This window comes from Zophobas morio, unplaced genomic scaffold, assembly GCF_036711695.1.
Source record: "Zophobas morio isolate AGI-343-1 ecotype UQ-CSIRO unplaced genomic scaffold, CSIRO_AGI_Zmor_V1 ptg000241l, whole genome shotgun sequence".
In the NCBI taxonomy this organism is placed as follows: Eukaryota; Metazoa; Arthropoda; class Insecta; order Coleoptera; family Tenebrionidae; genus Zophobas; species Zophobas morio.
The window spans coordinates 23660-43929 of record NW_026972345.1 but is presented as its reverse complement, the minus strand read 5'-3'; the positions used below and the strand labels follow the sequence as shown (position 1 = coordinate 43929).

General features: G+C 31.7%; 1 protein-coding gene and 2 long non-coding RNA genes across 3 annotated transcripts; 1 reads left to right on the top strand and 2 right to left on the bottom strand.

The window, feature by feature from the left end:
* Nucleotides 1–599: 599 nt before the first annotated feature.
* On the bottom strand, nucleotides 600–3505 carry LOC135146548 (tumor susceptibility gene 101 protein-like). Its single transcript, XM_064078673.1, has 7 exons — nucleotides 3403–3505; nucleotides 3225–3279; nucleotides 2655–3169; nucleotides 1773–1871; nucleotides 1411–1535; nucleotides 1250–1352; nucleotides 600–695 (listed from the first exon to the last, which is right to left on the bottom strand). The coding sequence occupies exons 1-7, from the start codon at nucleotides 3445–3447 to the stop codon at nucleotides 600–602; spliced, it is 1038 nt and encodes a 345-aa protein (XP_063934743.1). The 5' UTR covers nucleotides 3448–3505.
* A 491-nt stretch (nucleotides 3506–3996) lies between these two features.
* On the top strand, nucleotides 3997–4575 carry LOC135146543 (uncharacterized). Its single transcript, XR_010283865.1, has 3 exons — nucleotides 3997–4145; nucleotides 4204–4486; nucleotides 4544–4575. It is a non-coding gene; the product is annotated as an uncharacterized LOC135146543 (long non-coding RNA).
* Nucleotides 4576–18511: 13936 nt separating this feature from the next.
* LOC135146542 (uncharacterized) lies at nucleotides 18512–19859 on the bottom strand. The gene is made up of 3 exons (XR_010283864.1): nucleotides 19803–19859; nucleotides 18785–18897; nucleotides 18512–18560 (listed from the first exon to the last, which is right to left on the bottom strand). It is a non-coding gene; the product is annotated as an uncharacterized LOC135146542 (long non-coding RNA).
* Between the last annotated feature and the right edge of the window lie 411 nt (nucleotides 19860–20270).

The window sequence follows — 20270 nt, the reverse complement described above, 5'->3', positions numbered from 1 at the left end:
CTTCTTTCAGTTTTTTAGTTGTAGACGAACTGATTCTCGTTTAATTAATTTTTAGAAGTTACTGATTTCTTTATTAGTCTTAAAACTTTTTAAAATTAGAAATTGTTTTTTTTTTAAAATGGTTAGTTTTGAAAGTTTCTATTTAACTCTTTTAAACTGACCTTTCTCAAAGCAAGTAAAATAAAATTTTAGGTCCTTTTTATTTAATTACGCTTGAATCTTATTGATACTTATCTATATGAAATGCTGATAAGTCTGTAAGACTTTAAAAAGGTAAGAAGAACTGATTTCAAACACGCTTTAATAAAAGCTCTAAGTTAGTTTTATTAATTACAAAGAGCTCTGAAGCTGGTAAATCCTAAAGAAAAAGCGACATTATTATCACAAAAATTTCTTACTCGAGATCTTTAAGTAAACTTCCACAACTGTGAAAAGTTTGATAATTTTTAATTTATGTTTATTTAAAGCGGTAAAAACTTAAAATCCTTTTTTTTTTTAGTAAACTAAGTATATACGAAGCTTCTAATAAAAATAAAAATAAAAAATCTTAAATAAAAATTACTAAATTCTATAAAACTTTGAATATTTATTAAACGAAATCAAACATTTTTATTCTTCAATTGCTTCGCTTTTTCCTTTGCAAGTAATAGTAAAGCTTTTGATAGGAACAACTGGTGAGCCTTTTTTCGAACAGTCTATAAACGTTAATTACATTAAAAAAAGTAATTTTAAAAAAAAGTTACTTAAAAAATAAATTAAAATTTTTGCTTAAAAATATAAAATAAAAAAAGAGTAGCCGAAAAACAATCAAATGTTAAAAAAAATAACCAAAATACTATTAAATTTCCACCATGGGGCCACTCGTTATGAATCAGTAAGCGAGTCGCCATTGGGGTTACTATAAAAAAAGCTCGTGAAGGGCAACTATCTCTTGTACAAAGCAAGAGGGTTGAAGATCCACAAAAAAAAATTTCTTAAAAAATTTAATGGAAACAAAATCTAGCAAGAAGTTCTTAAAGAAAAAACTAAAAGCTGGAAGTTTTTGATTAAGTCTCCCTAGTCATGGGCAAATTACACATGGCATGCATAAAGGATTGCTATTGGATGTCGACAACAGGATATAAACCAATCAAAAATCGTATAGACAGCTCAATAAACCCAACACCACCAATGGCGGGACCCCAAAAGGCTCATGTTAGCAGTTTATAGAAAGCTATCCACCAATAAAAGAGTGATAATTCTTTAATACCACAATAAAGTCAGTAAAGTTTATTGCTTTTCTATTCAGAGCGTTACTAAGAAGATAAGTAACATCCTCAATAGTTTTAATCTCGCATTCTTTATTAACAATCCTGTTCGCATTTATGCTTAATAATATTATATATAGTATTAATCAATATAGTAAGTAACTGTTTATGCAAAGGAGTGCTTATTATAACAACATCATCAACGGGAAGGTGGCTGATGTTATTCAGTTTAGTAAAAAGTTTGTGCGTCTCCGTTTCGTATTTGCGGCCTTCACTCTCGTATACTTTCTAGTAGGAAATAGTAGTTATAATAATAATATATAATTTTATAAAAAATATTTAAAAAAATTTTGACGCCAACTTTAGTACTATGAGTAGCGCAGTGAAGTGATCATTTTAAAAAGTATTTAATACTTTTTACAGCACAACAGCCAAAAATTAACATAAATTGAAAACGTATATCCTCTGGCGATATATAACATTCCCCAGCCTACCAAAAAATAAAAAAGAATGTAAAAGTCAAACCGCCAACTGACGCATCTCGTCTATAACCGAATCGATAATGGCAGAACGGGAAATCAGATTAAGAGAAACTTCAGCGGTTTTTATAAAACGTTGAATTTTCTTTCAAGTATTAATATATAATTAAAATAAGTTATAAAAATAAAATAAAAAATGAGTTTTGCCAGCCACATATTAATAATACGTAGTAATAAAATTTTCATAAATTTTTTAAATTTACTATTAACTAGAATTAACGAATTCAACTTTTAAATAAATTTAATAAACAAATATAACAATTTTTCAAATTAGTTGTTAAAACGAAGTTAAAATTTTTTTCCATAAAATAGATTTTTATAAAAACCATTTCAAACTTACTCTAATATAAATTATTAACTTTATTTATTAATAATAATTAATAAAAAAAGTCAACAAACTTTAAATAATGCTAAAATCAAACTTTTAATCCGTAAGTTATAAATTCGGCCTCCAGTAATAAATAACACTGAGAATTAATTTTTAAGTTATAAAACAAAAAGAAAAACTTAAATTATATCTAGTTGGCAAGACAAAAAGTATAAAAATAAAAAAGATTAAAGCGGAGAAATATTCAATAAAATAAATATTTAAATACTATATAATTAACTTATGAAGATTAGAAACTTTACAAGTGCTTTAAAAGATCACACAAATATTTAAAGTTAACTTTTTTAAATATTCTTTTGGAGCTTTTAAAATAATAGATCACATACAAACAACAGTTTATCAATATACGCAAACTATTAAAAAAACTAAAATTCATAGTATTATAATAGAAAGCAATTGAAATTTACAAATTAAAGTGTTTAAAAGTATCATAAAATTAATATTGAAAAGTAACATTGTCTTTAATTTTTTTTTTTTTACCTCCTCCACTGCTGTCCTTAACGACAACAACCCGACTTTTGAGTAGTAAACCTCCTTTGCAACAGGAGTATAAGTGGGGGTTATAGGGCCGTAAGGTTGTACTTGGGGATTATTAGGAACAAAATTTACAAATTTACTATGACCAGTTGCATAACCGGAAGATCGAAAAATTGGATTACTATAATATTTATTATCATCAAAACTCACATAGCCACTTGTTTTGCATCTACCGCTATTACTATAGTTGTTATCTGATGGTGTTTCATAATTTTTATAAACAGTGTTATTATTAGAATAGCTATTATTATTGTGATAATTTAAGCTGTCATTAGATGAATAACGTATATAATTTGGATTAGAAATCGGAGGGGCCGCTCCAGCGGGCTCAGTTGGACTGACTTCAGCTTGAAAACCAATTGATCCCATGTTTCCTGAATAAATACTCGAATTATAATAATTAAGAGCAGGCGTGCTAAACGCAGGAGGTGGAGAGGCCGGCGAAGTAAAGCCTATCGCTATAGAAAGATTCAAAAATATAGTAATATACGTTTGTAAAATTAATAAAAAAACGTCTTATCATAGAATGCTGAGGTCTTTGAGTGGTGGACTGTATGTATGAAGAGCCCTAGAAAAGTAACATTGCTATAAATAATTCTACTAGGATATAGGTTTCCGTAACAATGGAAAGCGCAATTTCACAAGAAAATTTATTATTCACAGAAAACAAAAATTTGAAAAAAAAGGATACCAAGTTTGGATTAAATCCAATATTTGGGGGACGATTCGGATACATTCAGCGTAAACTTGCACAAAAAAATTCTCCAGTTTAATAAGGAAACTGAAATTGTCTATGGTCACCAACGCACTTTGCTCTGGCCATCAGGAGAAGGGCCATTTAAGATTTTCCCATGGAGCTTGGACCCTAAAAAGGTCGCTGATTGGGGCACAACATAGTTTAAAGCTTGCTTAAAAAAGTGGGGTCGCAGTCTTCTTCTTACTATTATAGTAACTCACGCCGTAATTTTTTCCCGTTTTATTCGTCATACAATCATTTGAAGCTCTTGACAGTGTACAGACGTATGTGAAGGCTGCTGGAAATATTAATAGTGGACTTCAAGCTTGGAAGAGTTAAGGTTAAAGAATCCTAACGTGTAGCTGCTTCTGACCCCTCTTTTCAAGAATATCTTTAATGCCATAAACGAGATGCAGGATAGCTCAAGCGTAAAAAATGACCTTTGAAAGAGAGAGTTATTTTCTTCAAGGTCATGTTTCACTTTGACAATTTAGTAACATACTACTTGACTCCTCGCCGAAGCGTGCAACGCCAAAGGACTTCCCCTTGCTAGCTCTAGAGAGAATCGAATTAATAATAATTTTTCTCCGCATAGACGGCAAAGGGCCATCGTAGTCTGGTATTCTGCGTCTTCAAGATTTTCTTCAGAAAGTGATTCGAACCTTATTTTTCTTGATTTTTCTATGTGCGGACACGTTGTACGCAAAAACTCTGTAAGACATTATTTACCCTGTGAAAATAATTTTCTAAATTAAGGGGTCTACTCGAGATTTCCGAGACGTGCAGAAGTCCTTAAAAAAGTTATAATCAACAGTCATTTAATCAAATTTATATTTTTCTCTTTTTTTTTTTCCTATTGGGATGTACGTACTCTGTTTCAACCGTTTATAACACGCATTGTCCCCTTTCTACTGTTTACTGTTGCTCGCATGCTTACTAAATTGTGACCGTTATGTTGTTTAAAGTTTTAAAATACATTATAAAAGTGAGCCAGGCGAGCTGGCAGGCAAGTTTGATTATCAAATTAATTTTATATAAAGTACGTTCAATTAAATTAATAATTCTGCAATATAATAAGAAATTTTTTTATGTTCAGGTATATTCTTCTGCAGTTACGTTATAGAGCTCGAATTTCGAAGTAAATCACTCGATAGAGCACTGGTAAATGTATTCATATTAATACAGATTTGCCTTCTTTGAGGATTCCTATTCTTCAAAATCTGCTATTCTGTAGGAGCCTCGAGCTTATTTATATATATATGAGCATTAGTTAAAATATGCCCTGCTATGATCGGCCTCTTACAAGACCTTAAACTGTTTTATTGTAAAATTTCATTCGCCTTTACTAGAAGCGTTCAAATACAGTCGCCTACCAGTTTACTTAATGTGGGAGTAGGAAGCAACAGAGAAAAATAGGGTGGGTTTTTTCCTATTTGTAGTTGAAAACTGCTAAAAATTACTATCTGGGGTTTACTTCTGGTTTTATTGTAGCCACGAGCATTTTTTATCAGGTAATAATCAATACAAAGAAGAACTACCGCAGGTAACAAACATTCTCTGCTCCTCGCTTACCGGGTTAAGTGGTTGTGTGATAAGGAAGCAGCCTAATATTGTATATAATCTATGTTGTCTAATAAATTTATAAACATTTATTTTTACCTCGAGTGTACATATATTTACGATTTGATCACCCAACTATGATAGTGAGTCATTCTAGGAACATCCTGAAAATATTAAGCTCATGCAACTGCATTGAATATGACTACAGTATTAAAAAAAAATTTTTTTTTTTAAATTGAGTTTGCCACCGTCCTCAAAGGTAATTAAGGCAAGCTTGCAGGCGATTAAGGTTGAAAGGCTTAGAGCTACCGAAACTAGCAATGGCGTCTGCGTAACGAGCTAAAGGAATACAAACAATAGAGAGGGAAGTAAGAGACTTTCTGAGTTTTTAAGTCTATTAGAGTCCTTTTTGCTTTTTAGAAATTAGTTGAATGATTAAAGCCTTCTACGTTTAATTAATATTTTTAAATTTTTAGAGGAACAGAATAGTTAAGGGGACTTCGGTTACTAACTACCAATTTTACGGTAATCCAATATGAATTAAATGAAATGATTATAAGTTTAGGCGGGAACTCTGGCGCACAATTCTTTAAAAAATTTGAGGTCTCTGTTCGAGGTTGAAGTAAAAAAAGAGATGTTCCAACAAAAGGCGTGTGATACCGAGATATTTTAACGGAAAAGTTATTTTGTTGCCTATAGAAATGTTTAATACACAGTTACCTTATAAATCATTTTCCCCATAAAGTTTATTTACGATTATAAAATCTGAAAGTATAGAGTGCGAAACAATTTATTTCACCATTAAATTTCAAACTTTAGAGTTGTATACAAAATACAACGATATGGTCAGTTTTTTAACCTGTAGTTATATTCCAACCATCTTTATTACTGCAAGTTTAAACAATTAACGCAAGAAAGTAATATATATATTTAATAAAGATTATTTCCTCGTAAAACGAGTTGACTCTGTCTCTTTATCTGTATGGTAGGTAGAATTACAAATCTTTTTCCCTTCTTTAAGCTGAGTCTCAGAGATAATAAATATATAAGTTTTTTTGCGATCTACATTAGGGTAAAAAAAAATTATAATTGTATCGTTATAGACCTGCAAGGCGACTCATTAATGAAATAGTTGATCTTCTGAATAAAGTCGCAATTTACTAAAAATTTTAAAGTACAAATTAGGTAACTTGCATCATAGATCAGTTATGCCATATTTACATCTTAGCTCCAGAAACTTTTTGGTTAGTTATTGATCGTTTGGTGTAAGTACTGAGAATGAAAATAATTGCAGATGTGAGCTTTATTCCATTGATGTGTAGAAAAAGTGCCAGTATTAGAAAAGAGGTTAAATTTAATTAAAACTAAAACTTTACGAGTTTAAACTAAGTTATGGTTGCCAGAAAATGTCATAACATTCATTTATACACTGTTATTTCTTAAAAGATAGCGACCGCTTTTGCAATAATAAAGAGGACAGGTCTGCCTACGCATTTACACGCTTGTGGAACTAACATTGAAGGAGACTTTGACGCTGTTATGAAAGCAATTAAAGATGTATTTTACATTAATTTAATAAGTAGATATCAATATCACTATTATCAATATTGAAAAGGTTCATCTTCATTTACACGATACGGGAGCCGTTCGAGTCGAATCAACTATTCGCCTAGGAAGTCGTTCAGATAAAAAGCAAAGCATCGAAGATAAAATTAACGCGGTAAATAACTTTACTTAGTGCCGAAACTATACGGTAGAGCTGTCAATAAATATCTCCCAAGTGCACTTTACTATTTTTGTATTATAAAATAAATAATAAGGTGTACTTTTATTGTACATAGAAACTGCAATTATAATATTAAGTTTCGATCTATATACTCAAAAAAAATAACTTAACAATACTATTAATCTGTTTCCATCACCCCTTAGGTCAAAAAGTCATCAAATAAATTATAAATTATAGTCAACGACTATATGCCCTAAATTATTGTATAATCAAAAAAGAAACTTTGATTTATATTTTTAAAAAAAAATAAAATTATAGAAAATTATAGTTGGTACAAATTTTCCAATATTCTATAATAGACTAGCTAAGAAAGAATACAATTAAAGAATTTGTTTGTACTTTATAAGGGTGGTCATCAAAAGTAACTAATAGAATGGAAATATACGGACTTTTTTAGTGGATTACGTTCATTATAGAATAAAGCTCTTCGTAAACTTTTAATATTGATGAATTCCAAGGTTAAGGATTAAAAGGTTGAATAAAAGAGGGGGTCTTTATAAAAATTCGTGTAATGCCTTGGTTTATGTGAGTTGCTTGAATCTAATAGCGGCGTAGTTCTGAATGAAAGCAGAAAAGGGATTACTCCTCAGGGGTCTTGCTTCTTAATGCGGGTTGCTTGTTTGCGGTTATAAAAGGGGTGTGGCAGGATGCCGTAAGCCTCTTAGCCGGTGCTTAGAGGCCTAATAAACCAAGCATAAATTATAAAATCATTTGTGACTTTGCACTGCTGCGTTTAAAGGCATACAACACCCACAGCATCACCAACGAAATGTCACAAATGATACTGGTACCGATGACCTCTGAACTGTTTCCGTAATTCTACGTTGTGTAGGGCTTTTTCTAAGAGTTGGTGCTTTTAGAGGCGAATATACCCCAGTACGCATCGCCTAAATACCCTGCTCTCGGCAATGAAAAAACCATCAAGTCTGTAACTCTGTGCAAACTGAAGATAAGACCCGCGCGATATATTGTCTTAACCCTACTTTTGGTTAGGACACAGCTATTGCCTTTCTTAAGTGTACAACTCGGTTTTATTAATTTTGAAGAGCACAAAAGGCGTCTTTCTAGGCGATAATGAGGCTCTTAATCTTGTCTTTCACCGTGGTTTCTGCGCCAAGCTGCGTGAACTGGCTGCCTCATGAACCTTCCACTTCCTACGCAATCCCCGTCTTTCGCGTTCGTTTGGCATTATTGCTTGCTACTTTTGCTAATCGCAGAGGTGGTCTCTTCTGTCGTCATTGTTACCAGCAATATGTAACCGGCCCAATGTATTTTTCAGTGCAACTCCAAACATCACGGTGAACTTGACTATGACCCAACTAAAAAAAAAATTCTAGCGCAAACGCTACTGTTTTATAGCTTGTCAGAACCTTCTAGCAGCGGTTTTTCTTTTTTTTTGACATTCGCGCGTAATATTAATGAAACTATGAAATTATGTTAAAGACAAAGTTTATTTATCACGTGGGTCCCATTTAAAAATTGCTTGTGAGACTTAAAAATAAGTTATTTATAGTTCTTAAAGAGCGCCTGCTACAAAACATCTTCAACATGCTGAAAATTGAACAATAAAATATTTATTTAGTACAAATTTAAAGCACCCTGTACTTGCAAAGTTTCAAGACTTATATTCTACATTACAACTAACCGTATCACTCGAATTTATTTTTGTCCGGATAAACTATTTATATCACACAACCGGCTAAGGTGCGTGCGGGAGACTCTTCATTAGATTTTGATGAACCCTTGCTTTTAGTTTTTACTATCTCACACCTAGTTTTATAATAAAGTAAGAAAAAAAAATATTAAAGGAATTAAAGGATTTAAAATTAAAATTTTTACGATATTTACATATTTTACATATCAGAGTCCTTAGGCAATGTACGTTGCATAAACTATTTTTACATATATCGCAACGTTTCTTTTGCATTCTTAATTTTTTTTGTAGGGCACAGATGTAGTTCCTTTTTTATTTATTGGTTCTTCGTCACTCGATTGGTCTTCTTTCTTTTGATGGAGCGTTGACAACTTTGTTCCGCAGGACTGTTGTTGTTTCAAGTAAATCGACAGAATTTCTGCGTTCGTTCAGTATATATGAAAAATACTCTTTGCAAGTTCTTTTATTTAAATTCATCTTAATTTATGTTTATTAATATTAAGATCATTTTTTAAAAAAATACATAAGCTGCAACACCGTAGCAGTTTGAAATATTAATAAAAAAGGCCAAAGGCCAACGAATTGCTTTTCTTATAGACATAGACTCATGCACTAATTGGTATAGTGCATTCATGCCTCCTTTGATTGCATTATATAAAAGTATAATTTCTTTTTTGTATGTCTATTATTGTCGGTGTCATATGCATGGTTGAAGGAAATATTACTGCATTGCTTTTTCCTTTTTAAGCACGGAGGCAACTGACATCATGTCTTTATACAAACCGAAAAAATAGAAGATTTTTTACTCTATCGTTGTTAGGAATAAAGCATGCAGGAATGAATCTTATTTTTTCTTATAGTACTAAGTATCAGTCCTTTTTATAATAACCACAAAGATAATTTAAAATCAGTAAAAAAGTATCACCATTTACAACGCTTTTTATGATTCAACAATAGCAACTAATTCATATATCTTTTTATATTCATTTCCTTTTTCTACATATGATATGCCATTTATTGGATAAAAACTTTAACAATCGTATAGCCACCATATTCATGCCATACTTGTCTGTGTTAGCGGGAAGTACTGCCTAAATGGACATCTACCACTAAAAGGGGCTACTAGAGATGTAAATGTTCTTGAAGTTGCATATAATCTGATTTCATAAACTACGACTTTCAGCTAATTTAGCTTTTTAACAGCGTTTTTTTTTATATCTATATTAGCAAATCGATAATCCTCAAAAGACTTAAAATGAAAGAGCATCATTGTAGCTCTAAAGTTGGAGTGCCGTAGATAGGGTTCCACAAAATTTCGTAACTTGCGTTGTTAAGTTTTAGATGTCCTGCAGTAAAAAGATGTTCAAAACTTGAATTTCTATGATATCGCAAATTTTTCATTGCCGACTGAAAATTCGCAAAGCATCTTGGTTGATGAATTGAACAGTATGTTCAAGAATGTCACAAGTTGAATAAAAAAACTGCATTATTATATCAAAATTTCTTCTAGGCCACAAAAAAACCTTTTTTGAAGCACTAACTATAACATTAAGTAAATGAGTTTTTTTGTGTAAAAAGGGATGACAAGGCCATTAATTCCATCCTTGTTACATTGTACCTAAATTCAACCCATCCTCTTCGGACTTAGAAGCGATTATTTCATCTGGTGTATCATCTATTGCTTTAGACTCATGAATATGTAGTATTTTATTTGCAATATTGTCAAAAGCTGTGAGCACGTCATTACTCTGGTTATGTAAAATTTCTGCCAGGCCTTTATCTAATAGATAACGGCACGAAAACATGCTAATATTTGAAGTATATAATATCGCAAACCAATTATTTTTCCTATAAAGGCTTACCTACCTGATTTAATGCCAGCTGAAAGTAAACTTAAAAACTTGGTGATTCACTATTATCGAAAAGGAGACAATGAAGTCGTAGATATAATATCAGCTAATTACTCTGCTCGTTATGCAAGTTTCAAAAAGTAAAATATGCATACAACACTATGCCACCATTGGACTCACGTTATCCGTATGAAGATACAGAAACTTTTTATTTATAACATGAGTAGGTGAAAACAGAAGACAACACAATTGCAGAGTAATGATCTACAAATGTTAGCTAACGTATACGCAAAGCATTAAGTTATACTTTAATTTTAAAAAAAATATATATAGATTAATGTATTGAAAGAAGCCAACAGTCTCATTAACCGAATAAGGGTTAAGTGCTTACAGATACTGAGCGACTGGCCAAGTCAATAATATTAAGTCTTCTTTGCTACAGGAAAGTGGGTTTTAACGTTAACTAGGTAGTTAAAATGCAGGTCTTATATATGAACTTTTTAAGTCCTTTTCTTAAGGCTTAAAGAAGACTAGAACCATTTAGTGCATAACAATGCTTTCGAAAGGATGGAAAAAAGATGTCACTCGTATAAGAATTAAAAGTTATTATTAAAATCTATTTTTACATTACATTAGCACAATTTACAAACCTATTATTAAAAACTAATCGCTTAGTAACTGAAACTGAACAGAAAAAAATATTCGCAAAAACAGTTTAAAATACGGGCAAGTATGAGGGTATACTGGTTTAACGGCTTACCTCTTTAAAGTTCGATCTAAAACTATAATATCTTATAAGCGACGTCAACGAGAGGCGTTAATTATAAACAGCTTTTATATTAATTTTAAAACACTGGCTTATTTGGTAAGCCTTGTAGCACGTAGTTACCTTGCAGTTTAGTCATTTTATGAATATTTATTGAACCTTATAAACTTTGAAAGATTAAATTCATATTGGTATGTGTATAAGGTTTTTTTTTTGCAGTAAGGACGTTGACTTTTACTTCTAACTGTTGGTCATGTCATTGTTAATCAGTTTGGTAAGTAGTTGTTTGTTTTAATATCACTCGAACTATATTTTCCTTTCTAAAAGGGGCTTAAGCATAAGTACCCACTAGCTTTATTCTCCAGCAGAAGAACATGACTGTCTTAAAGTATTAATAACCAGCTGAGAACGATGAGAAACTGTAAACCGCTATTAGAAAAGCTGTTTTGCAAGCTCACCTCTTAAAGGTGATGTTAATATATAAACACCTAAACTATGTTTCATGAAATTTCCAGAAGTTATTAGTGTTTAGTATAGGTTTATTTTGAAAAACCTCTTACATTCTATTTTTGCATTAAGATAATAAAATATAATTTAACAAAACCATAAATTCGCCCTAGTAATTTTATTACTAAACAGTAAAGTGGAAGCATAAAATATTACAATGAAAAATATGGTCACACTCCTCTATAAAGATAAAGTGGGGCCAAAAGTTAGCTATTAAAAGTTAATAATAATTTAATAAATTTTTAAAATTAAGTAGTATATATTACTTTCTAAACCTTCAATTATAATTTTGTGTAGTTGAGTTCAATACAAATTTTTACTAACAATTTTTACTATGAATTATTATCAAGGATACACACAATTCCGCGAATTAGTCATTACAGAGGTTAGGAAAACGAATAATTTTGTAAAACGTGGTTTTTTTTAAAAAACCGCAAAAAGAACTTTATAAACAATTACCATAAAGTGATTTTTATAACTATTCTGCTAATAATATACACTTCGATAACAAAAAACTTGCTTATATAACAATATTTTCACCAAAGAAATATAATTTTTTATAAAAAAGTTGCTACATTTAAAAAAATGTAAGGGAGTATTTAAAATTTAGATCATTCCTTCTTTGATATTACGGTGCTCAGCTTATTTTTCTAAAGTTATCAAAATTTAATTTAAAAAAAAGTCTAAAGTTTTTAATTACTAAGCAACATAAAGAGGCTAGTCTAATATTTGCCAAATTACAAGGAATAAAATATAGTTACAAAAATTCTAGTTAATTTATATTTATATCTGTACGATGTTATAAAAAGTCAGCTTATTAGCACTTACAAAAAAATTTAGGAAGTAAGCTGTTTTGGCCTGAGACAATAACTTTAAGACAAAAACAAAATTTTATTATACTTCTTACTAGCACAGGAAGAAACAGTGCTGTGTCTCCTTTCTTTTTAAAAATTCTACTTAACTCCACAGTATTTTATCCTTCAAATTTTTGGCATTCAAAAGAAGGCGAGGGATGTTTCTATAGTGTTAAGCACATCTTCAACTGTGTCCAGAATTTAATAAAAAATAATAATAGATAATAGTTATTAAAAAAGCCACACAATAATATTAAGGTGCTTAATGTGTTCCAAAAATGCAGGGTCTATCGTCGAGCTTAAAAGAATTTATGAAGAAAATGAACTTCCAACCTTTATTAATAAAGAGCATAATATTAACATAAAATTATAATTTCTTCAGAAAAACCATTAATAAACTAAATAATCAATCAAAAAAAAGCGAAATTTCGGTCTAGCAAAGTAAACTGTACTTTGGAAAAGTATGACATAACCACCATAACGAAAATTAAACTTTTTTTAAATACTATATATAGAATAATGCAAAAACCATTATTTGAGAGAAGCTAGAAATGCCGCGCAAGCGGACACAGCAGCTGTCTCGAATATCCGACAAAACTGCTTGATAATATTTTTTTTTAAATAACAATCTAAAATAATTGGTAACAACTTTTTAAAGTCTAAAGTGTTGCTTACCGAAAACTAAAATATTTGAACAGCAATTAATATGATAATGAATTGTTCTTAAACGTCACGAAATAAAAAAATAAAGATTCATCTACTTTATCTAAGCTATAAACTTGACATACACGTAGACAGCTAAACCTGTTCTGTAAAACCTGCTAATTTTAAAGCTCAAGCAAGCGCCTACATGCCGAGCTACTTAATTTTGCTTTATTTTAATTTTTTTGGTTAAAGGAAGGGGAGGGAGGGGTTTGCTCGGCATCTTTCATTAGTGATGTAGGCTTTTTTGCCACCGTTTAAAGATCATTTCAGGCAACTGCGCAAGTCGAGCATTTAACTGTTTTTTATCTTCAGTGCTTTCTTCCAACGTTGTACACTCTTTATAAAAGGATTCATCAAAAAGACCCCAGGCCACTCTCGTAAAGCACACGGAAAACCTCGCCCTATAAGCAAAAGTGTCTAACACGTACGTTAGTTCATACGGCTTCCCGTGGGGCTACGGTCTAAGGTTGGCAAGCGAGAGCCATCCAGAGATGGACTCTTATCTTCACCCTAACGAGGTTCTACTACTAACATCTCTAGGTTTAGTATGTACTGTGCTAGAGTCTTCTAATTTTCCTATATATTTATGAGAGAATTCTTCAGTTCAATGGGGAAATAATTGTTTGTAAAATTGTTCTCTCGATGTTGAAATTTTACAGTCATTTCGAAAAAAATTAGTACTTTCAAAGAGCCTACTAAGGTAGGCTTACATCAAAGAAAGTACACGACCATTACTTAGGAAAAGGCGGGCCGTGAAAAGAAAAAACTTATATATTTTTAGTGTTTTTTCGTTCTATTTTAGTATGACAAGTTAGTTAGTTTGTTCTGCTAAAGGGAGAACCTTTCCAACTCTTTAAATGCTTAATTGATACTTCCCTCCTCTGTTGTCTTTCGCTCCTCTCTATATAAGAATTTAAAAGATCCTGCTACTAGGTTAGCTAAAGAGTTGATTGTATTTCATGTTAAGATCTTAATTTTTATTATAATTACAAACTTCTTTGAATGTTGAGATAGGGAAAAGAGCTTGGCTTTGAAAAGTCATCATCATTACTAATTTTAATTCATACTTGGTTCTTTCCTTTATCTTACTTTTGATAGCATTACTTTTTTTTAAACAAATATATTTAATGGATGAATTATTTACTCATCGTTAACCCTGGAAGCCGAATACTGCCAATGGTATTGAAACTATGAGTCACCCGATTTTGGGCCTATATTTTTACATACAATAATAAGTGTGGAAGTTTATTACTTCACGTTTTTCATCAAAAAGAATATTACTACCAGTATATGGTCAAAGTTGGCAAAAAAATAATTTTAACTGAGACTATGTACCCACGACTAATTTAGACGAGCTTATATGATATCATCTTCATAATCATTAACAGAAACAATCAGTTTGCAAAATATATCAACGACTTCTTTAAAAATTAATCAATCTCAAATGAGTCGTTTTAAAAAACTTGAAAAGAATTTTAAGTATCCTTTTTGTAAGCGTGCATGGAATCCTCAAAAAAAAGCAAGAATTACAATTGTAAATAATCTATCAGAATTTTGTTTGTAAAGAAGTTGTACATGTAACCACCAAACCACAAGTGGCCACCGAAGGGAATCGAATCCGTGATCCCAAGATTGTGCAACAGACCTCCGACCACTGGACTACGGTGACAACTCACATCCCCGAGTCGATAAATTACATATACAACTTTTGTTATCGTCTTAACCTAAATATTGTTCTAACATTATAGCCCAACGTAGGAAAGAAGAACAATTCCTACGTTTTAACTACGTTACACCCAGAAGGGACCGATTGAGCACATCTGGTAGTTGAACTCTCTACTCTTCAGTGTGTAGATGCCCTTGAACTATGCGTGTACTCATATCTTAAAAAAGCTGGCTTTATAACTATTATCTTTAAAAAAAATGCGAATATTTAAATAGCAAACACACCTAATGGTACAATATCGCGTTTTTATACAGCCGGGAAAATCTATAACAATAAGTAGAAAATAATAGGAGATTGTAGTTTATAACTTTATGCGTTCACACCTTTATCCATCTGCTAAAGTTATAAATGTCTCGAAAGTTGCTGTATAGCCACCGACTCTGTCTTTCTCGATGTTGAGAAGGCTTTTGATCGAGTATGACATAATGGACTGTTAAGCAAGTAACATGCTCGGGCTTTACCGCGTGGCCTTCGAGAAGTTCTTAAATCGTACCTAAATGGTCGGGATCTTCAACTTGCGTGTAGGCGCTGCACTCATTATCTCACAGTCCCGCAAGGCTCTTTTCTATCATCGCTGCTATACGAGCGACATTCCTCTTCCAGTCCACTTTCAAACGCGGGCCGCCATTTATGCCGATGATACCCCCATTAACTCAACCCGAACCTAACCCTCCCGTTTTGCTATGTTACCACCTGCAATATTATCTCGACGCGCTTGCTAGCTGATGTCGTTAATGAGACCTCTCCATTAACGCTGCAAAGAGCAAGGCGCTTGTTATAAAGAAGAAATTCCATGCGCTGCCGATTCCGGTAACTTTTAAAGGCATGGAAATTCCGTGGTGTACTCAGGTAAAGTACATGGGGTCATTATTTTAGATTCTAAGCTGTCGTGGAGAAGGTCAAGGCAGTGACCCAGATGCTATACCTTCTATTATGCAGCAAAAGTAAACTTCTTAGCGCAATAAGGGAAGGCTTTATTGCCCGTGCATTCGGCCGATTATGACCTACGCATCTCCTGCTTGGGTTTACTACTTATCGGCAGTAAATTGCTGCGCCTTTTAACACACGTGCCGAGATTTGTGCAAAATGATACACTTCACCACGAACTACAGCTTAAGCTGCTAACTACACATTCCTATAAATGAAGCCGTCGCCCTCTACTAACGTAGAGGTGGACACGATGATCGCCTTTTAGCTGAAAAACTTACTTACAAGTTGTGGGACGGCGCACAATACCGCCGACCGCGCGACGGACTCTTAGTATGACGGTTGAAAGCTAAATTGGGGTCAAAACTGAATTTACTTATACTCGTGGGCGACTAACCGTTTGAGAGCTCGTGTATTCGAAGATGTTAACTAGATCGAGCATTAGGAACCGCTATTTATAAATAAGTAAATTAAGGTCGCGGTGAACGAGAGTATAAAACATTTCCTCAACCGCACAGCAGTACGCGAGCTCCCCTCGAACAAAATTTGCTAATATTAACTGCGGATTCTACAAAATCTGACGAACCAATTATCATAATTGAATATGGTCATTTTTCAGTACAAATTGAATCGGTTTTTAGACAAAAACACACAGAAAATTTGTTTAAGGCAATTTGTTACGCTACGTTATTTACTAATATAGGCTTGTTTATATGAAAGATTTCTAATATACGTTTAGAACTATTTACCTTACGGTTTTTCATAAAAGTAGCATCCTAAATAGATTTAGTATCTATCTAAACATTTCTCCATATTTGTAATATAATTTTTTTATAACATTTTTGGTAGGCAAAGAGCTTTAGAATTCGTTAGTGGCAACAAGATAAACAAAAATTTGCCTAAAAGCCTTTATGTAATAAAATTCCAAAAAAACCAGAAATAATAACAATTTTAACTACAAATGATATTATAATATTTTAGTTTCATAATAAAGTAAATAATTAACAAATGCTGCATTAATACTCTTTTAACGATATAGAAAAAGATTGGGATCGCTATAGCCAGAATAACTTTCGCAAAGATCAGCGTTGTATTGCCAAGTGGCCAGGTCGATTGAGTCAGCGTGAAAGGCAGAGTGATAGTCTCTTTTAAGCAAATAAGAATCGGTTTTGGAGTCCGGCCCCATGAAACCCTTAATGTTCCCAGCATTCATCCCGCAGAGCTGAGAGGCAAAGCATTGCATGACCGTTTCGTCCTTGACCGAGAGCTCAAATTCTTCCATAGTGATTGGCAAATCATACAAGGGGCTGCCGGGGGGAGCACTTGTCTCGGTGTCACAACTGGGGCTGGCAATGGTTTTCGGGCTAGAAACCTCTCCACCATCCTCAGCTTCGTGGGCTTTGCTAATGCGCGGTCTGATAGTGAAGTCGCTACTGTTCAAGACTTTTCCTTTCTGATGAAATGCAAAGGCATACGCTGGCGGCGCTTCTTTTCCGGTATACTCTGCCAAAAAATAAAAATTATATTTAATTATGCGAGCTAGTTACCAATATCTTAGCTATTGTTTATTTTAACACACTTGTTTTTTTTATTAAGTATATTATTAGCTAATTACAATTATAACTTTATAAAGTTACAACTCTAGTAACAAGATTAGAGATAGAATTTAGTAATAGATATACGATTTAAACTATTGTTTGCATATATAAGAAACGCGATTTACGACTTGCTATTTATTAAAAGTTCTTATATAATTTTTTTGTTTTTTGACGAATTTTAGAATACTATGGAAAGTGTTTCGTAGTGAAAACTCAACTTGTTAGTTATCCACATAAAGTCCACCTTGTGGAAGTTTTTAAGTTCGTATTGCTATGATGCTCTATTTTACTTGCCATATCTATAATACAACCATTTCTACTGTCTTGTTAGTTGCTCGCTAGACTGCTATCCATATAGTAAAGTTTGGACGCCTCTTCACGTTTTGCTTTATATGCAGATCGCTGTTAACATCAGTATTTAAGTTTCAGTCGACGTTAAACATCTTCCACACCTTAGTAGTTTCCTTTGTAGGCAATTACAGGCTCAATTATTACTTTCTAAAATTAAATCCTTTTCTTTAGCAATTTCAATTGTTGAACGACAGCTTTATAAAATTATTTATTCTTTTTAATCAAAGCTATATTTCAAGCTTAATTATTGTCATTCTTCCCGCTACTACTACAATACTGCAAGCAACTACACAACTGGCTAACTACCTGAAAACAGCTTTGCAGGGTTTCTTTAACCATCTATGCGGTATGTTAGACAGTTTAGATCTGGAAAGTAGTGGATCTAAAAATATTTCGAAGTTGAGTACATCCAAGCTTTAGAAAAAGGTTGCCTTTGTTTGCCTCCTCTAAAGTTGTAACCCTCTTGTTACAAATAGTTAAAACAACTTTGTTCCCTGCAGCCTCTAACTTTTGAAATAAATTTTTGTTTCGACAAAATTCTTGTTTTGACTGGCATTAATCTTAGCTACTATAAACAACGCCTACTTCTTCGTTTCGTAGTAAAAAATTTAAATTGCAGTCAGGTACATAAATTTTTTACTAATAGTTCAAGATTATTTTTAATTATTAATTTTTTCCTGATCAAAAGTGTATTATGATAAACACAGTAAGTACGAGTACGGAGAGCAGTCCAAGTCTTTGTTAGGGGGCTGTATCGCATCGGGCACAACGCTTCAAACTTTATAAAAACTGAAAACATCTTTTTTTCTTCAAGTCCTTTAAAAGTAAGCTAAAAATTGTAATTAAAAAATTTATAAAATAATAAATCATAATAAACTTAATAAATTTGATGCAATAAGAACTTTTTAAAAGTTGAGTTATTAATGTTTTATACAAGTCTCTTGTAAAATTAATTTACCCTTAAAAATTTAAAAACAGTTAAAAGAAAAAATAGTTTACATAATATATATATAAATCTCAGTAAAATAATTTAAACGTTAATTTATCTTTAACCTGAAGACTGGGAGAAAGTGGGCAGGAAACAAGTACTTCAATTTGTTCTAAAGTTTGCCAGACAGCAGCATTTTTGAGAATAACAGTGTACCCGTTATTATGGACGCGGAGTGCTTCAGTAAAGAGTTTATAATTAATTTTTTTTTATAAAAAAAATTTTAATTACTGTGTAACTCACTAATAAAATTTATATTGCTTTAAATGTGTAACTATGTCATGGAGTTTTATAATTTTAAGTTTTTTTTTTAAATTATTTTTATGTAAATTTCATGGACTGCTTTAAGATTGTATGGAACAGGCTGCGCTCAACGCAATTTATCGTTTTTAAAAATTACAACACGCTGAAGAAATAAATATAAAAGCTTAAAATGAAAAATAGAAAAAAGGCACACTTTAGGCATCGCTTCTCTTAATTCACACAATTTCCAATCGTGTGGCTCTTATAGAACTTAAAAATATTAAAAGCAATAAAAAACTTTAAAAATATTAATTAAAATAGAATTCGCCAAACTGCGATTAAGCTTAACTAAGACTATTATTAAAAAATATTAATAAAGCGTTTAGAATGAGCATAAAAACATTTGAATTGCCAAGGAACTAGTTTTATGTTGTATAAATAAAATTGAAAAACGATTAGATTTTACGTATTGGAAATGGAAAATTTATAAAGGCTGGCATACAAGAAAAATTTAGCTTTTTTTAGTTTAAAAGATCAAAGAGACTATGAATAATTTTAGTAACGAGAAGGAATTAGAGTTTAATTATCAGAACGAACTTTTGTCTACTTAAAAATCTTCACATGTTATGAATCGTTAAACTTTAATTAATAGTATTATATATAAATATAAAAGTGAACGGCTTTATTATAACAATGCATAAAGTGGTGCAAAATTTATTTTAAAAAAAGCTCAAGGCTTAAGCACTATTTAATAGATCTACTTTTCGCCTTTGTTCAAATAACGTTGCTTTCTTACTAAGAGCTTGCAAAATTAATTTAATAAAAAACGAAATTAATTACGATTCTTGCTTAAGATATTGAATTTGATATCCAAGAAACCTACCCAACGCGCAAGGCGCAAGGAGGGAAGGGCAGCAAAAGCAACGAGGCGTAGGTATTTAGCGAAAAGTATATATACTACTTCAAAAACGAATTTTTAAGAGTGGAATTTTCGCGGTTTTTTGTTATAAGCTAGTTGGTTGGGTGTCATAATACACCAATTAATTCTCATTGGGTTAATTGAACTCGTGTATTGCGGTGTATTTTTTTACTGAACCGATTTAAATTTGTTTAATATATTAATAAAAGTGACTGTTTTATTATTATTATAATTATTATTATTATTATTATTATTATATTTATTTCTGCTATTATCATCATTACTATTGTTATAACCTTGCTCAGCATGGTCTTTTCCCGCTAAACTTTCCGTAATTCTCTTCATAATTTTCTTATTTTTTCGTCTGCACACGTTTATAAACTCGCACC